We start from the raw sequence: 16,637 nt of genomic DNA on the forward strand, positions 1-16,637 counted from the left end.
AACCCCACGTGACGGAGGATGGGGCAGCGGAACTGTCCTCACAAACACTCAGCAGCGGGGCCTGGGCTCTGAGGGGTGAGTCCCGTGAGCACCCCATGCACCCTCCTCCCAGACCCGCCCTTGCCCACGTGCAGGCAGAACGAGGCGGGGCTGTGGGGTGAAGCTGCCACTTCGTGCAGTCGATGGAGTGAGTCTCACGGCCGTTGACAGACGGGGGCCTGGCACCAGGGCAGCTGCGGGTGCACGAGAGCAGGCCGGACCAGCACCCGTCCCGGCCTCATGTCGTGGCCCGTGTGTGTGCGTGTGCGTGTGCGTGTGCGCGCATGTGTGTGTGCGCACACACGCGTGGCATTTCTGCACAGTGACCCTGTCCGGCGCCGAGCAAGTCCCGCTCGCGTACAGGAGGACGGGCCGTGCCAGCCAGCTTTCGTTTTTAAAACATAACCACAGTCAACGCTCGCTTTATTCTTGTTGCTCCTAAGCATTAGCTGGTCCCGGAGGGAAACGTCAGGACTCGAGCCTGTATCTGTGACTTCCGTCTCACGTCTGCGGTTGGCATGATGCTTGTCCCTGTGGGGCTTGGGGTGACTGGTCAGTGCACCGCGTCGTCTGCGACCAGCAGCTCCCTGTGTGGTCCGTGGCGTGGTGCCTCCCTGTGACCTGACGCTCCTCTCTGCAGTGCGCTTGCTCCCGTGGCCGCCATCATCCCCCCGCCCCCCGACATCCAGCCCGTGATCGACAAGCTGGCCGAGTACGTGGCCAGGAACGGCCTCAAGTTTGAGACCAGCGTTCGTGCCAAGAATGATCAGAGGTGAGGTGAAGGAGTCCACGTGCGTTACACTGATGGTCACTAGGGTTAGTTTAGCTTCTTTAAAAAAAAAAATCTAGCTGCATAATTTCTTTTTTTATTATTATTATTGATTTCAGAGAGTAAGGGAGGGAGAGAGAGAGATAGAAACAGAAATGATGAAAGAGAATCATTGATTGGCTGCCTCCTGCACGCCCCCCACTGGGGATCGAGCCCACAACCCGGGCATGTGCCCTTGACTGGAATCGAACCCGGGACCCTTGAGTCCGCAGGTCGACACTCTATCCACTGAGCCAAACCAGCTAGGGCCATAATTTATTTTTTAATGTATTCAGATAAACACATCTTATGATGATTTTGTTAAATTACTTAGAGTTGGAGTGGTGGTTTTTTATTGTGTTACCTGTTTTACATTGAAGCTGCCTCAGGAATTCAGGCTTTTCAGGAGTCTGCTAGGGAAATTTAGACACACATCTGGGGTGTTTTGTGGTTTTTTAAAAATCAAATGTTTTGTGCCTCGGCAGGAAGACAACGCGAGGTTGGGTTTGCAGCGTGATGTGTGTGACAGGGACAAGCGCTTTGCCTCCGTGCCCCCAGCTCCCTTTGTATAAAGTGGGCGGGGCTCCCATGGGGCCACAGCGCAGAGCTGTGGAGGTGATTAGTCAGTGGTGGTGACGGTGTCCGGCTCCCCACGGGTGCACAGTCACCACAGCCGGCCACCGGGCTGTGTGTGTTTGTTGATGACCCACCAGTTCCCTCCTCTGTCAGCAGGTTCGAGTTCCTCCAGCCGTGGCACCAGTACAACCCCTACTATGAGTTCAAGAAGCAGTTCTTCCTGCAGAAGGAAGGGGGCGATGGCGCTCAGGTACCTGTGGGTAGAGGCGGACGGGCGGGGCCCAGTGAGGGGTCTGTGTTGCCGAGTGATTCTCAGCCCCGTTACTGTCCGCAGGCCGTGTCGGCACCAGAGGAGGCTCCTGCAGAGTCGGCCCCTGAAAAGCCCAGCGACCCGGGGGAGGAAGGTGTGGCTGAGGACCCGGCGGACTCAGGAGGGAGAGGCGGCCCAGGGGGGAAGAAGGAGTTGGCGTCCGGGAAGGCGGCCCCAGACGGGAAGCTGGTGAAAGGTACGCTGCTCCTGGCCTTCCCGGGGTTCCCGGGGTTCCCGGCGTTGGCACGAAGGGGTTCAGTCCCTGCGGCGAGGGCCCGGCTGCCCCGTGCACTCACTGGCTGGGGCTGTCCAGTGTGGCCCTGGCCGGCTGATGAGGCTTGTGCAGGGCCGCTCACTGGCTTAGCCGCCCGCTCTGCAGGGCAGGGCCCGTGCAGATCATTTCAAGTGATGAGTCTCGGACCTCAGAGCCTAATTGACATGCAAACGCTGTCCCAGGAAACCCGTGTTCTCCCAGGAGGACTCCACTCATTCACTTCAGTTCCCTTTATGTTTGCAAAGGATTTCTCATCCACCAGGACAGACAGACGTGACAGTCAATGTAATAAGATAAAGAGGAGGAAAGCTGACGTGGGCATGTGACACCTGGAGGGGGCAGAGCGTCCCACCACGGCGGGAGGGAAGCGTTTCTGGGCCGTGTCAGGCGCGGCCCCAGGCGGAGGCGCTGGGCGGTGCAGTGGGCACGACCTGGGAAGGTGACCGTGGCCAGCTCGCGGGGGCCTGGCTGCCCTGCGGCCCTGGGACTTCAGCGGCAGCGGCACCGGGTCCAGAGGAGAGGATGACTGTCCAGGGGCTGGCTGTGCAGAGACTGAGGCAGCGAAGCGGGTTGGAGGCTTTGGTGGCTCGATGGCCTGGAGTGGAACTAACGGGAGAAGGCGGTGCCGGGAACAGGCTGACGGCTCCGAGGTCCCAGGAGGGGCAGGGGCAGGGGCAGGGCGGCGAGGACTGCACCTCTGTGTTCAGCAAAAGCCAGCCCACCTGGGACTCAGTCCAGAGCAGAGAGGAGGGCACTGGATTCAGTGGCAGTGACGCCAGCAGGAGTGTGTGGAGGGGAGGCTGGGCAGCAGCCCCGTGCTCGGAGGGGCGCTTCCTTCGCCCTGTCTGAGCCTGAGAGCTGCAAGGCCGGCGGACAAGCCCTGGGAGAGCACCCGCCTCCTCGCGGTGAGGAGACAGCCCGCCGCAGGGTCAGGGCCACAGGAGGACACGCCTGAGCCGCGCAGCACGTGGCACCTCCGGCAGTTCCTGAGTAACGGGAACTTTACATCTGATTTGTGTTCTCACGGAACGAGATAGGATCAAACTAGCGCAGCCCACTCGACACCTGGGAGAGACGCTTAGAAAGGGTTTTAAGTGTAATGGAAGCTCTGAGCTCGGAGTGGGGGCGGGGGCGGGGGCAAGTCGCAGCCTCTCAGATCTCCAGGGGAAAGGGCGGGACGGAAGGGGAGGCCACGACAGAAACAGCAGGCTGTCCCCAACGGGGACCAGGTTGGCCGTCAGACTGAGGTCTGTAGCTTTAAATGCCAAACAGTTGTTGGGTGCAGGCCTGCACAGAGTCAGCTCCGAAATAATTGGTCCAGAAAGCGAGCACTATGAGAGCATTTCTTATCAAAAAATTATCAAACGGCCCTGACCGGTGTGGCTCAGTGGATAGAGCATCGGCCTACGGACTGAATGGTCCCAGGTTCGATTCCGGTCAAGGGCATGTACCTTGGTTGCGGGCACATCCCCAGTAGGGGGTGTGCAGGAGGCAGCTGATCGATGTTTCTAACTCTATCCCTCTCCCTTCCTCTCTGTGAAAAATCAGTAAAAAATATATTAAAAAAAATTATCAAACACAACGAAAAGGCCAGAGAAAAACCTGGTGACACAGACCAAACTCTGCACGTGCGTGCCCTCCGCCTGCAAACGCCTTGCATCACAGGGCTCGTGGGCTTAGCACCAGAGCCCGCCGGACGTCCTCCGCCCGCGGAGGCGCGTGCGAGGTGGGCCAGGAGGATGTCCGCGCTGCTTTGTCACCTAAACGTGGGTCTCCCTTCTCGCCTTTCCAAAATAGCTTCGTTTGCTCCAATCAGCTTTGCGATTAAGGCCAAAGAGAATGACCTGCTTCCCTTGGAGAAAAACCGTGTGAAGCTCGATGATGACAGCGATGACGACGACGAGAGCAAAGAGGGACAGGAGAGCGCTGGAGCCGCTGCGAGCGCAGACCCGGTGGCGGCCCCGCCCTGCGTGGTGGTCGAGGAGAAGCGGCCTCAGCTCACCCAGGAGGAGCTGGAAGCCAAGCAAGGTTTGTCCGTGCGGTTTGTTGGTTTTTGTTAATCCTCACCCGATGTTTTTCCATTGGTTTTTAGAGAGAGTGGAAGGAGGAGGGAGAGAGACAGCGAGAGAAACATCAGTGTGAGAGAGACCGTCGAGTGGTTGCCTCCTGCACGTGCCGCCCAGGGCCTGGGAGGAGCCTACAGCCGAGGCGCGTGCCCTTGACTGGAATCAAACCCAGGACCCTTCAGTCCGTGGGCCGACGCTCTACCCACTGAGCCACGCCGTGTGTTAAACTTGGCTGATCTGCTGAGCCGGCTGTGCTGAGGCTGCCGCCAGGTCGCAGCCTCTGGGATCCGAGCCGCTGGGAGGTGGGGATGCTTCGTGCCGTGGACAGCTCGCTCTCAGCCTCAGAGGCAGGTGGGCAGGTTCCCACTCCAGCTGTCCTGTGTAGAAGCCCACCCACCATCTGACTTGGATTTTGAAAGTGAAATCTAAAAATGCTGCTGATCAGCATTACAACTAATTCTTTCAAAATCCACTGGGTCTGAATGGTTGGCCTAACCGGAAATTTCCGTCTCGCTCCTTTTAAAACAAGTGCTGTGGTTGGCGGCCTTCTCCCGCCGTGGAGGTTAAGGGCGGGGTCGTCAGAGAGCTGCTGGCTCTCACGTCGCTCTCTCCTGTCTCTTCCTTCAGCGAAGCAGAAGCTGGAGGACCGCCTGGCCGCTGCTGCCAGGGAGAAGCTGGCCCAGGCGTCCAAGGAGTCGAAGGAGAAGCAGCTGCAAGCAGAGCGGAAGCGGAAAGCCGCTCTGTTTCTGCAGACCTTGAAAAACCCAGCGCCAGAAGCCGAGCTCGGGAAGGTGGAGGAGAGTCCTTTCACCGCGGAGGTGAGGCCGCCAGGGTCCGCGTCCATGCTGGGTGCGGCCAGTGAGGCCTGAGTGTGGGCTCCCCGGCCGCCGGCTCTCCAGCCTCAGTGGGCCCTTCGTCACTGTCAGAGACCCGGCTTCGGGCCTGGGCCGAGGGGCTCTGCTTGGTGGCTCCCTCGCAGCCCCGCCACCACGCTCCCGCGGGTCCTCACGCAGGGGCGGGGCCGTGTCCCCGCTGCAGTCAAAGCAGACCTCTCCCGCTCCTTCCTGAGCGGTGCTCTGCGGGGGTCAGAGAGCCCTGCAGGCTGTGACCAGCCCCTCCTCCCGGAGCCCCCTCCCCCACATCGGCAACTGCCTTCCCTCCTGGGCAGGGCTTGCACTCTCTGCTGTAATTGCGTCCCATCCCTGAGAGCCAGGCCCTAGGAAGCGGGTTTGCCGCACGGGGCCTGTTGGTTTGCTTCCCGTGGAGAGCAGCCTCCTGGTTCAGGCGTTCAGCGTTCCGAGGCTGAGTCGGCTTTCTCGCCTCCGGGTCGGGCGGAGATTCTCTCAGAAATCCTAGCTGGAGTGGGAGGCAGAGCAGCGAGTGTGGTGTAGGGCCTGTCTGGGGCTGTTCTCTGGGCCCTGCTGACCCCCACCCACGGGGACTGTGGGCCCTGCTGACCCTACCCACGGTGCCTGTGGGCTCTGCGCTCCCCGAGGCACGTGCAGGGCTGAGCGCGGCTGGTCTGCCCCCAGCGGAGGTGGTGGAGAGGCCCGTGGGGCCGGCCCTGACGGGGAGACCTCCCCGGCCCAGAGGTTAAGTAGGAGCCGCTCATGGGACCACTGACCGACTGTGGCAGGAGGAGGGAGGCAGAGCCCTGGCCGGTGTGCGGTGTGCTCAGTGGTAGAGCGTCGGCCGGAGCACCAAAGCGTCGCAGGTTCGAATCCTGCTCCAGGGCACGTCCCTGGGTTGCAGGTTCCGTCCTCAGCCCCAGTCGGGGTCCATGTGGGAGACAACCAGTCCACGTGTCTCTCTCATGGATGTTTCTCTTTGGCCCCCTGCCCCCTTTCCACTCTAAAAATCAGTGGGAAAAGTATCTCCATGTGAGGACTAACACACACCCAGAGGAGAGCCGAGCATCAGTCACGGCCACTCTTCTGGCTGCAGCTGCAGGAATTACATCACAGCCGGCTGCAGCCTGAGCGCGGGATGCAGCCACTCTCATTCCCTTTACTGCGCCCGTGTCAGGCGTGCGGTGAATGAAGGGCTTAATTAAAAGACATCTGCATACATAGAGGCCTTCCCCGGCTGTGTCACGGCCGCATCCGTCTTTCCAGGGCGACTGTGTTTTCATGAGCGCTCGGTCCCCACCAGAACCAGCCATCGTCAGCCCTGCGTCCCCCACGCTGCTGCGTCCCCCGCCGCGGCCCAGGGCCCCGTCCTTGCGGGCACGGCAGGCGGTGCTCCCCTCACCGCCGTGTGCGTCTCCCCCTCTCGTGTTCCAGTGAGTGTTGCGCTCTGAGACGCAGGCCTGCGTGTTTGTGCTCTTGTTTAAATCACTGGGTCGATCGTGCTGGGAGCCTGGTGGGGAGATTGTCGCTGCTGAACGATTCCAGCAGGAACGGCGGCACTAGCAGACGGTGATAAATGCCTTTAATTGCTTTGAGACAAAAATACTGGAATTAAGTTGGCAGTTGTCACAAATGAGGGTCACACTTGAAAATATTTCCAGCCTAAAGCAGCTTCTGAGGCGGTGTCCTCGCTCCTCCGGCGTCCGGGTGCAGGGCCCACGGGCCCCAGCGCACCGGCAGTGTTTCAGCCTGCAGGGCGACTGAGACTTGGGGGGGTCAGCCCCCATTTTTGCTGCAGAGCGACTGAGACTTGGGGGGGGTCAGCCCCCATTTTTGCTGCAGAGCGACTGAGACTTGGGGTCAGCCCCCATTTTTGCTGCAGGGCGACTGAGACTTGGGGGGTCAGCCCCCATTTTTGCTGCGCGTGTGTTCTTGTTCCAAATGGAGAGAAACCAGAGGCTTGGCCTGCACCCTGTGCGTTTCTAGGTGATGTGATTGGACCCTCGGGGTGTCCTGTGCTTGGAGGCCATGAATGGGAATGGGATTGCCTGTGGGGCTCGGCCGGCTCAGGGCGGGGCTGCTTAGCCTGGCCGGTGTCCTGCTGTGAAAGCCCAGCAGGCTATGCGTCCCCGTGACCCAGGGCGGCCTGTGTGCCCGCGGCCGCAGGAGGAGGGGCGCCAGTGAGTGCGGCTGGGCTGTTACCCTGCGGGGCCTGAGTGAGCTGGGTCTTGTTTGTGGCCAGTTACCAGTTTTGAGTTTCTCTTTCGAAGTCATTTTCCAAGCAGCACAGACATCGGTGAACACGAGTTCTGGGGGTGTGAGGAGTCTCTTTGGTGCAGAGTCACAGTTCTGTGTGAAAGAGCGAGTGTGGCTCTTCTCCTAGCACCGAGTCTGTCCATCAGGGCCAGCCGCCGTGGCTGACGGCGGGAGGGGTCCTTGCGGGTCTGGGGAGCGTCTGTTCCCGTGAGGCCTGCCTGGTTCCGAGCCGCATGGAGAGGCGCGGTCTTCTGAGGTGTTGCTGCTGCGTTGCTGGTGCAGGGCCTCGGGGCAGTTGTATGAAGAGACATTTTCAAATGGCACGTTGTCTTTGCTTCTGTCCCCAGGAAGCCAGCCCTGTGGCCTGCCCTCTCCTGAGTGGGGGTCGCCCTCTGCCGACTGCAGACGTTAAACCCCCGGAAGGGCCCTCGAGCAGGAGCAGAGACCCTCCTCGCGAAGAAGAGAGAGAGAAGAAGAAGAAAAAGCACAAAAAACGGTCGCGAACGAGGTCGCGCTCCCCCAAGTACCACTCGTCATCCAAGTCCCGGTCTCGGTCCCACTCGAAGGCGAAGCACTCCCTCCCCAGTGCCTACCGCACCGCGCGGCGCTCCAGGTGGGTGTGCGTGTGTGTGCGCGTGTGTGTGTGGGGGTGCACGTGCGTGTGTGTGTGTGTCTGTGTGGGTGCACGTGCGTGTCTGTGTGGGGGTGTCTGTGTGTGGGTGCACATGCGTGTCTGTGTGTGTGTGTCTGTGTGGGGGTGTACGTGTATGTCTGTGTGTGTGTGTGTCTGCGTGGGGTGCACGTGCGTGTCTGTGTGTGTGTCTGCGTGGGGGTGTACATGCGTGTCTGCGTATGTGCGTGTCTGTGTGTGTCTGTGTGTGGGTGTACGTGCGTGTCTGTGTGCGTGTCTGTGTGGGGGTGCACGTGCATGTCTGTGTGTGTGTGTCTGCGTGGGGGTGCACGTGCGTGTCTGTGTGTGTGTTTGTGTGGGGGTGCACGTGCGTGTCTGTGTGTCTGTGTGTGTCTGTGTGGGGGTACACGTGCGTGTCTGTGTGTGTGTCTGTGTGGGGGGTGTGCATGCGTGTCTGTGTGTGTGTCTGTGTGGGGGTGCACGTGCGTGTGTGTGTGTGTCTGTGTGGGGGTGCACGTGTGTGTGTGTCTGTGTGTGTCTGTGGGGGTGCACATGCGTGTCTGTGTGTGTGTCTGTGTGGGGGTGCACGTGCGTGTCTGTGTGTGTGTCTGTGTGGGGGTGCACGTGCGTGTGTGTGTGTGTCTGTGTGTGTCTGTGTGGGGGTGCACGTGCGTGTCTGTGTGTGTGTCTGTGTGGGGGTGCACGTGCGTGTGTGTGTCTGTGTGGGGGTGCACGTGTGTGTCTGTGTGTGGGGGGGTGTGCATCCTGCAGGCCCAGATAAGAGCTCTTGACAATATTTTTACGCCCTGGCTGGGGGCTCTATTAGTCGGGGTGCATGCGGGAGGGTCACATTGACGCTTCTCACCTCCTTTTCTCTCTAAAAAAAAAAAAAAAAATCAATAAAAACCTCCTCAGGTGAGGATTTTTAAAAAGAAAGTAGTTTTTATTTTTACTTAACTCTAAACCTCAGGAGCTATGGCAGGTTTTTAAGTCGATTTATCAAATTCTAACCCACGGCCACAGGCTGACTGTGAAACGCCCGGGGCTGGGGCTTGTGTTTGAAGGCGTGGACTTCCCTCGCGCCCCACAATGCCTGTGGGTGTGCCGGTCAGGACAGCGGAGCCTGTGCCGTGTCCTCCCATCTGCTCCTCACGTGACCCGGCCCACCCTCCCAGCTGAGCCTGCTGAGCCCTTCCTGAGGGGCGGAGAGCTCGCTCCTGTAAAGCAGGCTGGTTTGTTTACGGAGCGGCCTCGGCTCAGAGAGGCGTTTCCAGCTTTAACCTTGGGGTGCGGTGACTGGCTCCTCTCCCGCGGGAAGTGCCGGTGTTGAAGCTCTGTGCTGGGCACCGCTGCCTGTAGCGTGTTTGAGGCTCGTCCGGCATCACGTGGTGGACACGGGGAGTGCCGGCCTCGGGCCGAGGCCTCCTGGCGGTGACTGGCCAGGAGCGCCCGCCTGCTGCGTCCCAGGCACAGCGGGACGTCAGCCGCGTAAACCCGCCGCTGCTCGCTGTGAGGCCTCTTCCTGAGGCAGGAGCTCCGCTCTCACGTCGCCAGCCCCGGGGTCTTGGGCCCAGGACTGCGGGGCCCTGCGTCGCTTCCGTTGGGGAACGTGCAGGTGTCACAGCGAGTGCTTCCTGACAGCGGTTCGCTGTGGAATCCCCGTGGAGGCGCCGCGGTGCCGGAGCTTTGCCTGAGCAGAGCTTCCCTCAGGGTTCTGGTCCCACCAGCCCAGCCCATGTCATTGTGGGTGTGGCGTGTGCCTGGGTCACAGAACACCCCCACACATACACCCCCGCCCCGGGACACAGCTCGCGCCCGTCACAGCCGCTCCAGGGTGGCCGCAGAGCAGGCAAAAAGGCAAAACCCGGCAAAATAACTGCCCTCCCCTTTGTGACCTGTTACGTAAATCTTAGCAGAGGCGGGGGTGAGGGACACAAAGCCTTTGAGGAGCAGCCTGCGGGCTGGGAGTGGCTCGGAGTGTGGTCACACGCTGGTCTTTAGAGCAACATTGTGTTGTTTTGAGCATTTTATTGTAATTAAAATGATTCAGTGTAGGATTTTTTAAACTGGCAAAATCAAACTGCTCTTCTTGATTGTTTTTTGAGTGGGTTGTCATAGAAACAGAACAAAAAGAAACTGGGTGCTTTTTTCCAGATTTCTGCTTATTGCAGGTCTTCCCAAAACAGTAATTTCACAGAATGAACAAAAACTAGATGAAGGATCCTGGGCCCATCATTAAAGGGCCCTCCGTTAAGGACCGTGACCCTGTGGGGGGTCTGGAGTGGGAGTCGCTGGGCCTGGTGCGCGTGTGGGTCCTGTCCCTGCAGGGCAGGGGGCCTGCGCCACGTGAAAGGGCGGATGGACTGCTGATGGGGTTGCATCGCGATGTCGTCACTGTCAGTCACTTAGCCTACGTCACCTCGAGGCCAGATGGCATGGCCGAGGGGTGGGGGGTGTGGGCTTTGTGCTGAGGAGCACACAGCCTTGGGCCTGGTTACCTGCGCTCAGGCCACGCCCCCTCGCATCCAGCGTCCCTGTTGCCATGACCGCTGGGGTTTCCGTGCCTGGTTTGGTAGAAGCAACGGGAGCAGAAGGGAGACAGGCAGAGGCGCCGGCGCAGTGAGCTGTGCGCTGGGTGTCGCTGAGCGTCGCTGAGGCAGGTGCTCTGGGAAGGAGACAGTGTCCTGGCAGAGCGGTGAGCGGGCGGGCCTCCGTCGGGACTGACAGGCGCCCATCGCCGCTGCGGCACACGAACGCCTGCGGCCAGCCAGCGGGACTGAGTGCCTGTTCCTCTCCCAGGTCCCGGTCCCGGTCCCCTCGGAGAAGAGCTCACTCTCCCGAGAGACGGCGGGAAGAACGGAGCGTGCCCACCGCCTACCGGGTGAGCAACAGCCCCGGCGTCAGCAGGAAGCGGACCCGCTCCAGGTAGGCGGCTGGGGCTCGGGAGGGCCTCGCCCTGAAACAGGCTGCAGGTCCTGGGAAGCGCTGCTTTGGGAATGCCGGCCCTCGCAGCCGTCCTTCCTGTGGGACCGGAGTACGGGGCCTCTCCGCCTTGCCCAGGGCACCTGTCCCGGCACCTGCCCCTCAGCAGCACACACATACCTTTATGTTGACGAGGAAGATGAGAGGTTCGAGTCTGAGTAAATCCCAGCAGGTGACTGTGACCAGCCCGGCCGCAGCTCCCAGCACAGGGCCCAGAGCGGGGGGGGGGGGGGGGGGGGGGGGCCTGTCCGCCCCAGACCGCCAGCAGAGGCCTGTCTTCGCTGAGGAGAGCGAGCGAGGGAGGCCGGCGCCCTTGTCTGAAGTGGAAGCCGTGGCTGGCGCACCTGGCCTGGGCCTCCGGCACCCTCCAGCAGGTCCCCACTCTCCCGCCCAGGAGTCTCCGGGGCGCTGAGGGCTGACCTCGCGCTAGAAGCCCAGGCACCGCCACGGGCTGGATGAGACACTCGGCATCTGCCCGTCCGGGCCTGGGACCCAGCTGGAGCCTGGCCGGGACAGGGCTCCCGTTCCTGCCACGTGGCCAGCGTGCCTCTGGGACTCGTGCCGTCCAGCGTGGTGCTGGCCCCTGCGTGCTTATCACTGGGCGAGGGAGGCCCTGTTCTGTCCCCGCGTGGGAGTGCGCAGCCCCCAGCTCTGGCGGGTGGGCGGAGCGTCGCGGTCCCGGGGACGGCTGTCCGGGAAAGGCGAGGTGTGGTCGTGCCTCGGAGCCTCAGGTTGGAGTTGTTGCTACCGAGTGCGAGTCGGGACCCACGGGTTCCAGACCTTCCAGGGGACGGATCCCACTTCCAAGCGTGAAGCTCACTGCCGGGACAGAAGACGCCGCCGCCTGCTGTCCCCGGGACCTGAGCGAGCAGCCTCGCCCGCCCTCCCCCGACAGCTCAGTTCGACAGGCCTTGCTCACGAGGACGTTCCCGAGACCCGGCGAGGGCGGAGTTCATTAACTGACAAACCTGATCTCTGAAATGCTATTCCGGAAGCAGGTCGTTGTTCAGCATTTGAAACGTGTCATCGCCTTTGGCACACGGAAAGGGCATGGTCTGAAGTTAATTCCTGTAGCAGAAGCGCTCTCCGGACGGAAGAGTCTGACTGCCTCCAGTGAAGAGGGGGGGAAGGCCGTCACGCTGGGCGTCGTGGGGACTTGCCTTCTCTGGGACGGTGCAGTCGCGGGGCAGCAGGGCCAGGGCTCGGCGCAGTCATCCTTGTCGGCGCTGCCTCCAGCACGGAGCCACCACGTGGCAGGGGTATTAAAGTCTACACACAGATATCTGGGAAATCCCCAAATATTTGGAAGTGAACACGTTTTTAATTACTTGAAGGTCAAAGAAGAAATCACAAGAGAAAGTAGAAAATATTTTTTATTTCAGAGAAGGAGAGAGAGAGGGAGAGAGAAACATCAGTGATGAGAGAGAATCATGGATCGGCTGCCTCCTGCACGCCCCACACTGGGGATCGAGCCTGTAACCCAGGCCTGTGCCCGTGACTGGAATCGAACCCAGGACCCTTCAGTCCGCAGGCCGATGCTCTATCCACTGAGCAACACCAGCCATGGCTAGAAATATTTTGAAGTTAATAATGTAACATTCCTGTCTGGGAGAGCTGTGCTGAGAAGGGAAGTGAGAGCTTTAAGTGTTTGCATTGGGAAAGGAAGGTCTAAAAACAGTGACCCCTATTCTGCCTTAGGAAGCCAGAGAGGAACACATTAAACAGACGCACGGAAACAATAAAGATCAGAAATCAGCAGAACACGGGCCAACGGGAAAATAGTAAAAGCAAAAGTGGGTCTTTGAAAATGATCAAAAAATTGATAAATCTTTATTTGGCTTGATCAAGAATGAAGGGCTTTGCAGACATTATTAATAAGGAAGTAAAATGTTATTTGTTTGGCTCAGTGGATAGAGCGTTGGCCCATGGACTGAAGGGTCCTGGGTTCGATTCCGGTCAAGGGCCCTGGTCCAGTGGGAGCAGGTGTCCCTGTGTGACGGGCGCTGGGCCAGGAGAGCAGGCAGAAGGAATGACAGCTCAAAGGTGGAGAGGAAACGGTGGCTTCACATAGACACACACTCACACACACGTGTGTCCTGTATGCTCGCCCAGAGCAACTGAAGAGCGACGTTAGAAACGGTGCCGTTCATAGCGGTGTCGTCGCAGACGCCTCACGGGTGAGGGAGAAGCGTGTGAGCCCTCGGCACTGACACAAGCACTTCAAGTGGAATTTAAGGAACTTAATAGATGCGGAGAGAGTCCCGTTCCCATGACGACAGATCCGGCTTCCCATCAGAATGCCACGGCTCTTTGTCGGAGTTGCCACTGGAGCCCTGGTGTGTGCGCGGGAATGCGAGGCCTGGGGCCAGGACCGTCCGGACAGGAGCGAAGCTGGAGACAGGCCGGGCCATCGGAGGAGAGCCCGCCCCACGGACGGACGGGCACTGCACGGAGCTTGCCCGCTCAGCGCCGAGCCTGCGTGCACTTCCCACGTCTGTGTCAGGGCCGGGCGCCACTCTGCACGTGATCCTGGCCCTGCCGGTGCCCGCAGCCTGCCTGTGCCCAGGAGCAGCGCCAGCCTGCGGGATTTGGCCGGTGGGCGTGGACGTGAGACGGGGCGCCTGCCGGCACTGCTGGCGGTGGAGGGGCCGTGTGCAGGGCGCGAGCCACACCCGGGACGGCACCGCTCTGGGTGATGGTGCCTCGCTGAGCCCTGGAGGGGCCAGGCGGCGGTGACCTGGGTGCTGGGCAGCGCCCCAGCTCCGAGGGGCGTGTTCCCGAGCCTCTGAGCAGACGCGCACAGAATAGGAGGGGCTGGGGGGGGGGGGCTCCTCGGAGGCCGGTGGTGGTCTCCTGGGGATGGGAGACCGGGAAGGGCTCAGGGCCCTTGGGACCTGGTTTCTTTCCTGGTCCTTCCTGGGTGGGGGTGGGGGGAGGCCGCAGGCCGGGCGAGGGAGTTAGACCTGCGGGCGGGGTGGGAGGTGGGAGGTGGGGGTGCTGCCGAACCAGGCGACTCGGGGTGACGACAGGCGACATGACGAGCCCGCGTGGGGCTCGGGGGCGAGCGGTGCCCGGTCTACATAACGGCGCTTCTTGTTGCACATCCTCGAGGTGGCGCAGGCGAGCAGCAGGTGTGCTTCCGCGGTGTCCGCCCGGAGAGCGCTGATGGGCCAGTGGGACCCACCCTGCGGGCCGGCTGCGCCCTCAGCCCGTGCCGCTGTGAAGGGGCGTGGCCGACTTCCCGTGGCAAACACCACACCTCCTTCCCCGCGTTCCTTCCAGAAGCCCCCACGAGAAGAAGAAGAAGAGGCGCTCACGGTCACGGACCAAGTCCAAGGCCGAGTCCCGCTCAGCATCCCCCAGCAAGCAGGCCCCGCGCCGGCACTCGGCCCACTCGGCCAGCATCTCTCCCGTGGAGAGTCGGGGCTCCAGCCAGGAGCGCTCCAGGTAACCCAGGACCCCGCCCCCGCCCCCCTGTCAGCGAGCACGGGCCACGTGGGTCAGGGAACCCCTTTGCCCCTCTACCCACCCTCCCGCAGCAGAGTCACGGGGTTCTCCTGGCGTCAGCAGTGACGGAGGTGGAGGGGCTTCCCGCTGGGCCGCAGGGGCACAGCGCTCCCCACGCCTCAGCACCCCGACGCCCTGTCCTCACTTGGCGTCTGGGCGGGCCGTCCACACCCCCTCACTCCACACCTCAGGCCGCGGGGATGCCGCGTCCACGCTGGTTGTCGCGTGCTTGGGCGGCCGGCAGCGCCCACGGTGTCCCGGCCCCGGGGTGGCTCTGAGGGCGGCTGGGCTGGCTCTCGCTTGGCGGCCGGGTGCGTGACGCTCTGACCTGTGTGCCTCAGGGGCGTGTCTCAGGAGAAGGAGGGGCACATCTCCTCGGCCATCGTGTCTTCTGTGCAGAGCAAGATCACGCAGGTGAGAGGGCGTCCGCCGTCTCCCCATCCTCCTCTCGCCGGGGCCACGTGTCCCCAAATCTCCCTTTTCTGGGGCCACCTCAGTTCCCGGGGTCCCCAGGTGACCTGGCAGCCTGCCGCCCGCCACACCCATCTTCCCAGGCCGACCTTGGTCTCGGCCACCGGCTTTCATAAGTCACTTCCCGCCCGCTGGCCCCCCTCCAGGCTCAGTGCAGCTCCCGCAAGTCCCTGTCTGTCTCCTCCCTCAGGACCTCATGGCCAAAGTCCGCGCGATGCTTGCCGCCTCCAAAAACATGCAGACCAGTGCCTCCTGAGACGCCGCCCCCCCCCTCCCCCCGGGCGTCCGTGGACGGGTGGGTTTTGTAAATGCATTTTTGATGATAATTTCAGTTTAAGATTTTTGACCAGCAGTCTCTTACCTGTATATTTGTAAATAATATCATGTTTCTGTGAAAATGTATTACCAATAAAATGGGAAGAAAACACCTTTTCTAGCTACGGACTGGCGGCTCCTTCCTTGTGTGGCTTGTGTTCACACGTGTCGTCTGTCACTGGACTCACACGCCATCACGTGTGCACACCGTGGTGTGTGCCCAGCAGGTGGGTTCACTGGCCCAGGGCCCCGGCTGGGTGCGTTCATGCCAGTTCAGCCGCTGAGCAGAGGGAGGTGGGTCCAGGAGGTCACGGTTCGATCCCCAGTGAGGGCACACGCCCAGGCTGTGGGCTCCATCCCCAGTGGGGGGTGGGGGTAGGGGTGTGTGTGGCAGGCAGCGACCAAGCGATGATTTCCATCATTGACGTTTCTCCCTTCCTCTGAAATCAGTAAAAATACATTTAAAACATAAAAGGAAACGGTGCTCTCGCTTCTCCAGTGGGCACGGCCTCCAGGAGCCACGGGCTCCGGCCAGCACCGCCATGCACATGGCCCCGGGTGGCACGGGAGCAGTTTCTGATCCTTTTTACTGTCCCGACGTGCGCTCGCCTTCTCGTGCGAAGACGGCGTGCTTTTCTAGGGCGCACGCCGAGAACGCTGGGCCCTGGGAAATGCACTTCTTAAATTTTAATCGGTTCCCCAGTGGCCTGCCAGCGAGGCCGTACCAGCTGGTCCTCACTCCACAGCAGGGCCCTCGCTCCCCGTACCCTCCCCGCGGGCACGTGCCACACGCCTTCACCAGCGCCCATCTCCTCGGGGCTTGGCTTCTGGCCACGTTCAAACCCCAGAATTCAGCGGTGGCTCGAAGGGGACACAACCTGGCGCCACAGTCCCTCCACAAGTGGCTCGTCCTCGGCTCCCGCCCCCTCACCAGCCCCCTCTGGGCCTATCGGGAGAACCCTGTCTGTAGACCTTTGCTGTGTCTATTGGTTTTGTTTTTTTAATCCTCATCCAAGGGTATTTTTCCATTGAATTTTAGAGAATGGGAGGGAGAGGGAGAGACAGAGAGAAACACCGATGTGAGAGAGACTCCTCGATGGGCTGCCTCCTGCACACACCCATACCAGGGCTGGGGATGGAGCCTGCAACCCGGGCCTGTGCCCTGACCGGGAATTGAACCCTGACCTCCTGGTTCATAGGTCAGTGCTCAGCCACTGAGCCAGGCTGGCAGGGCCCTCCACTTCCTTTTTAGCAAACCCCTCCTTCCCAGGCCAGTGCACGGACTGGGGCTCACTGCCCGCTCCCCAGCCACAAGCGACCCAATGACAGAGGGCCCTGGGCCTGCGGCTGGGAAACCCTGTGCGGCCGAGCGGAGCTGAGTGGATGCGGAGGCAGCTGCCCGGCGCTGTCTTGGCTGCGTTTTGGAGGAATCTTGCCCGAGGATGAAGCCCACACTGAGATGGAGAGACTTGATCCAGCCTCACCTGACGTCCGCGCGCCCTGGGATGTCCCGGTGTGAGGAGCCCATCCGTTCCCTTCCCTGACGCCCGCCAG

The 16,637-nt window shown here is 61.3% G+C and overlaps 1 protein-coding gene across 2 annotated transcripts in view; it reads left to right on the plus strand.

Moving 5' to 3' along the window:
* The window catches only part of SFSWAP (splicing factor SWAP), a 29,838-nt gene extending 14,632 nt beyond the window's left edge, over positions 1–15,206 (plus strand). For both annotated transcript variants that reach the window (XM_079762641.1, XM_079762642.1), the window contains 10 exons: positions 680–811; positions 1,580–1,673; positions 1,758–1,929; positions 3,805–4,035; positions 4,701–4,891; positions 7,525–7,790; positions 10,608–10,733; positions 14,073–14,237; positions 14,639–14,711; positions 14,959–15,206. In XM_079762641.1, the coding sequence (XP_079618767.1) occupies positions 680–811; positions 1,580–1,673; positions 1,758–1,929; positions 3,805–4,035; positions 4,701–4,891; positions 7,525–7,790; positions 10,608–10,733; positions 14,073–14,237; positions 14,639–14,711; positions 14,959–15,024 (1,516 nt within the window). In that variant the 3' untranslated portion in view covers positions 15,025–15,206. The remainder of the gene's footprint in view (positions 1–679; positions 812–1,579; positions 1,674–1,757; positions 1,930–3,804; positions 4,036–4,700; positions 4,892–7,524; positions 7,791–10,607; positions 10,734–14,072; positions 14,238–14,638; positions 14,712–14,958) is intronic.
* The last annotated feature ends 1,431 nt before the right edge of the window (positions 15,207–16,637 follow it).

Source organism: Cnephaeus nilssonii, assembly GCF_951640355.1.
Source record: "Cnephaeus nilssonii genome assembly, chromosome: 22".
Classification (NCBI taxonomy): Eukaryota; Metazoa; Chordata; class Mammalia; order Chiroptera; family Vespertilionidae; genus Cnephaeus; species Cnephaeus nilssonii.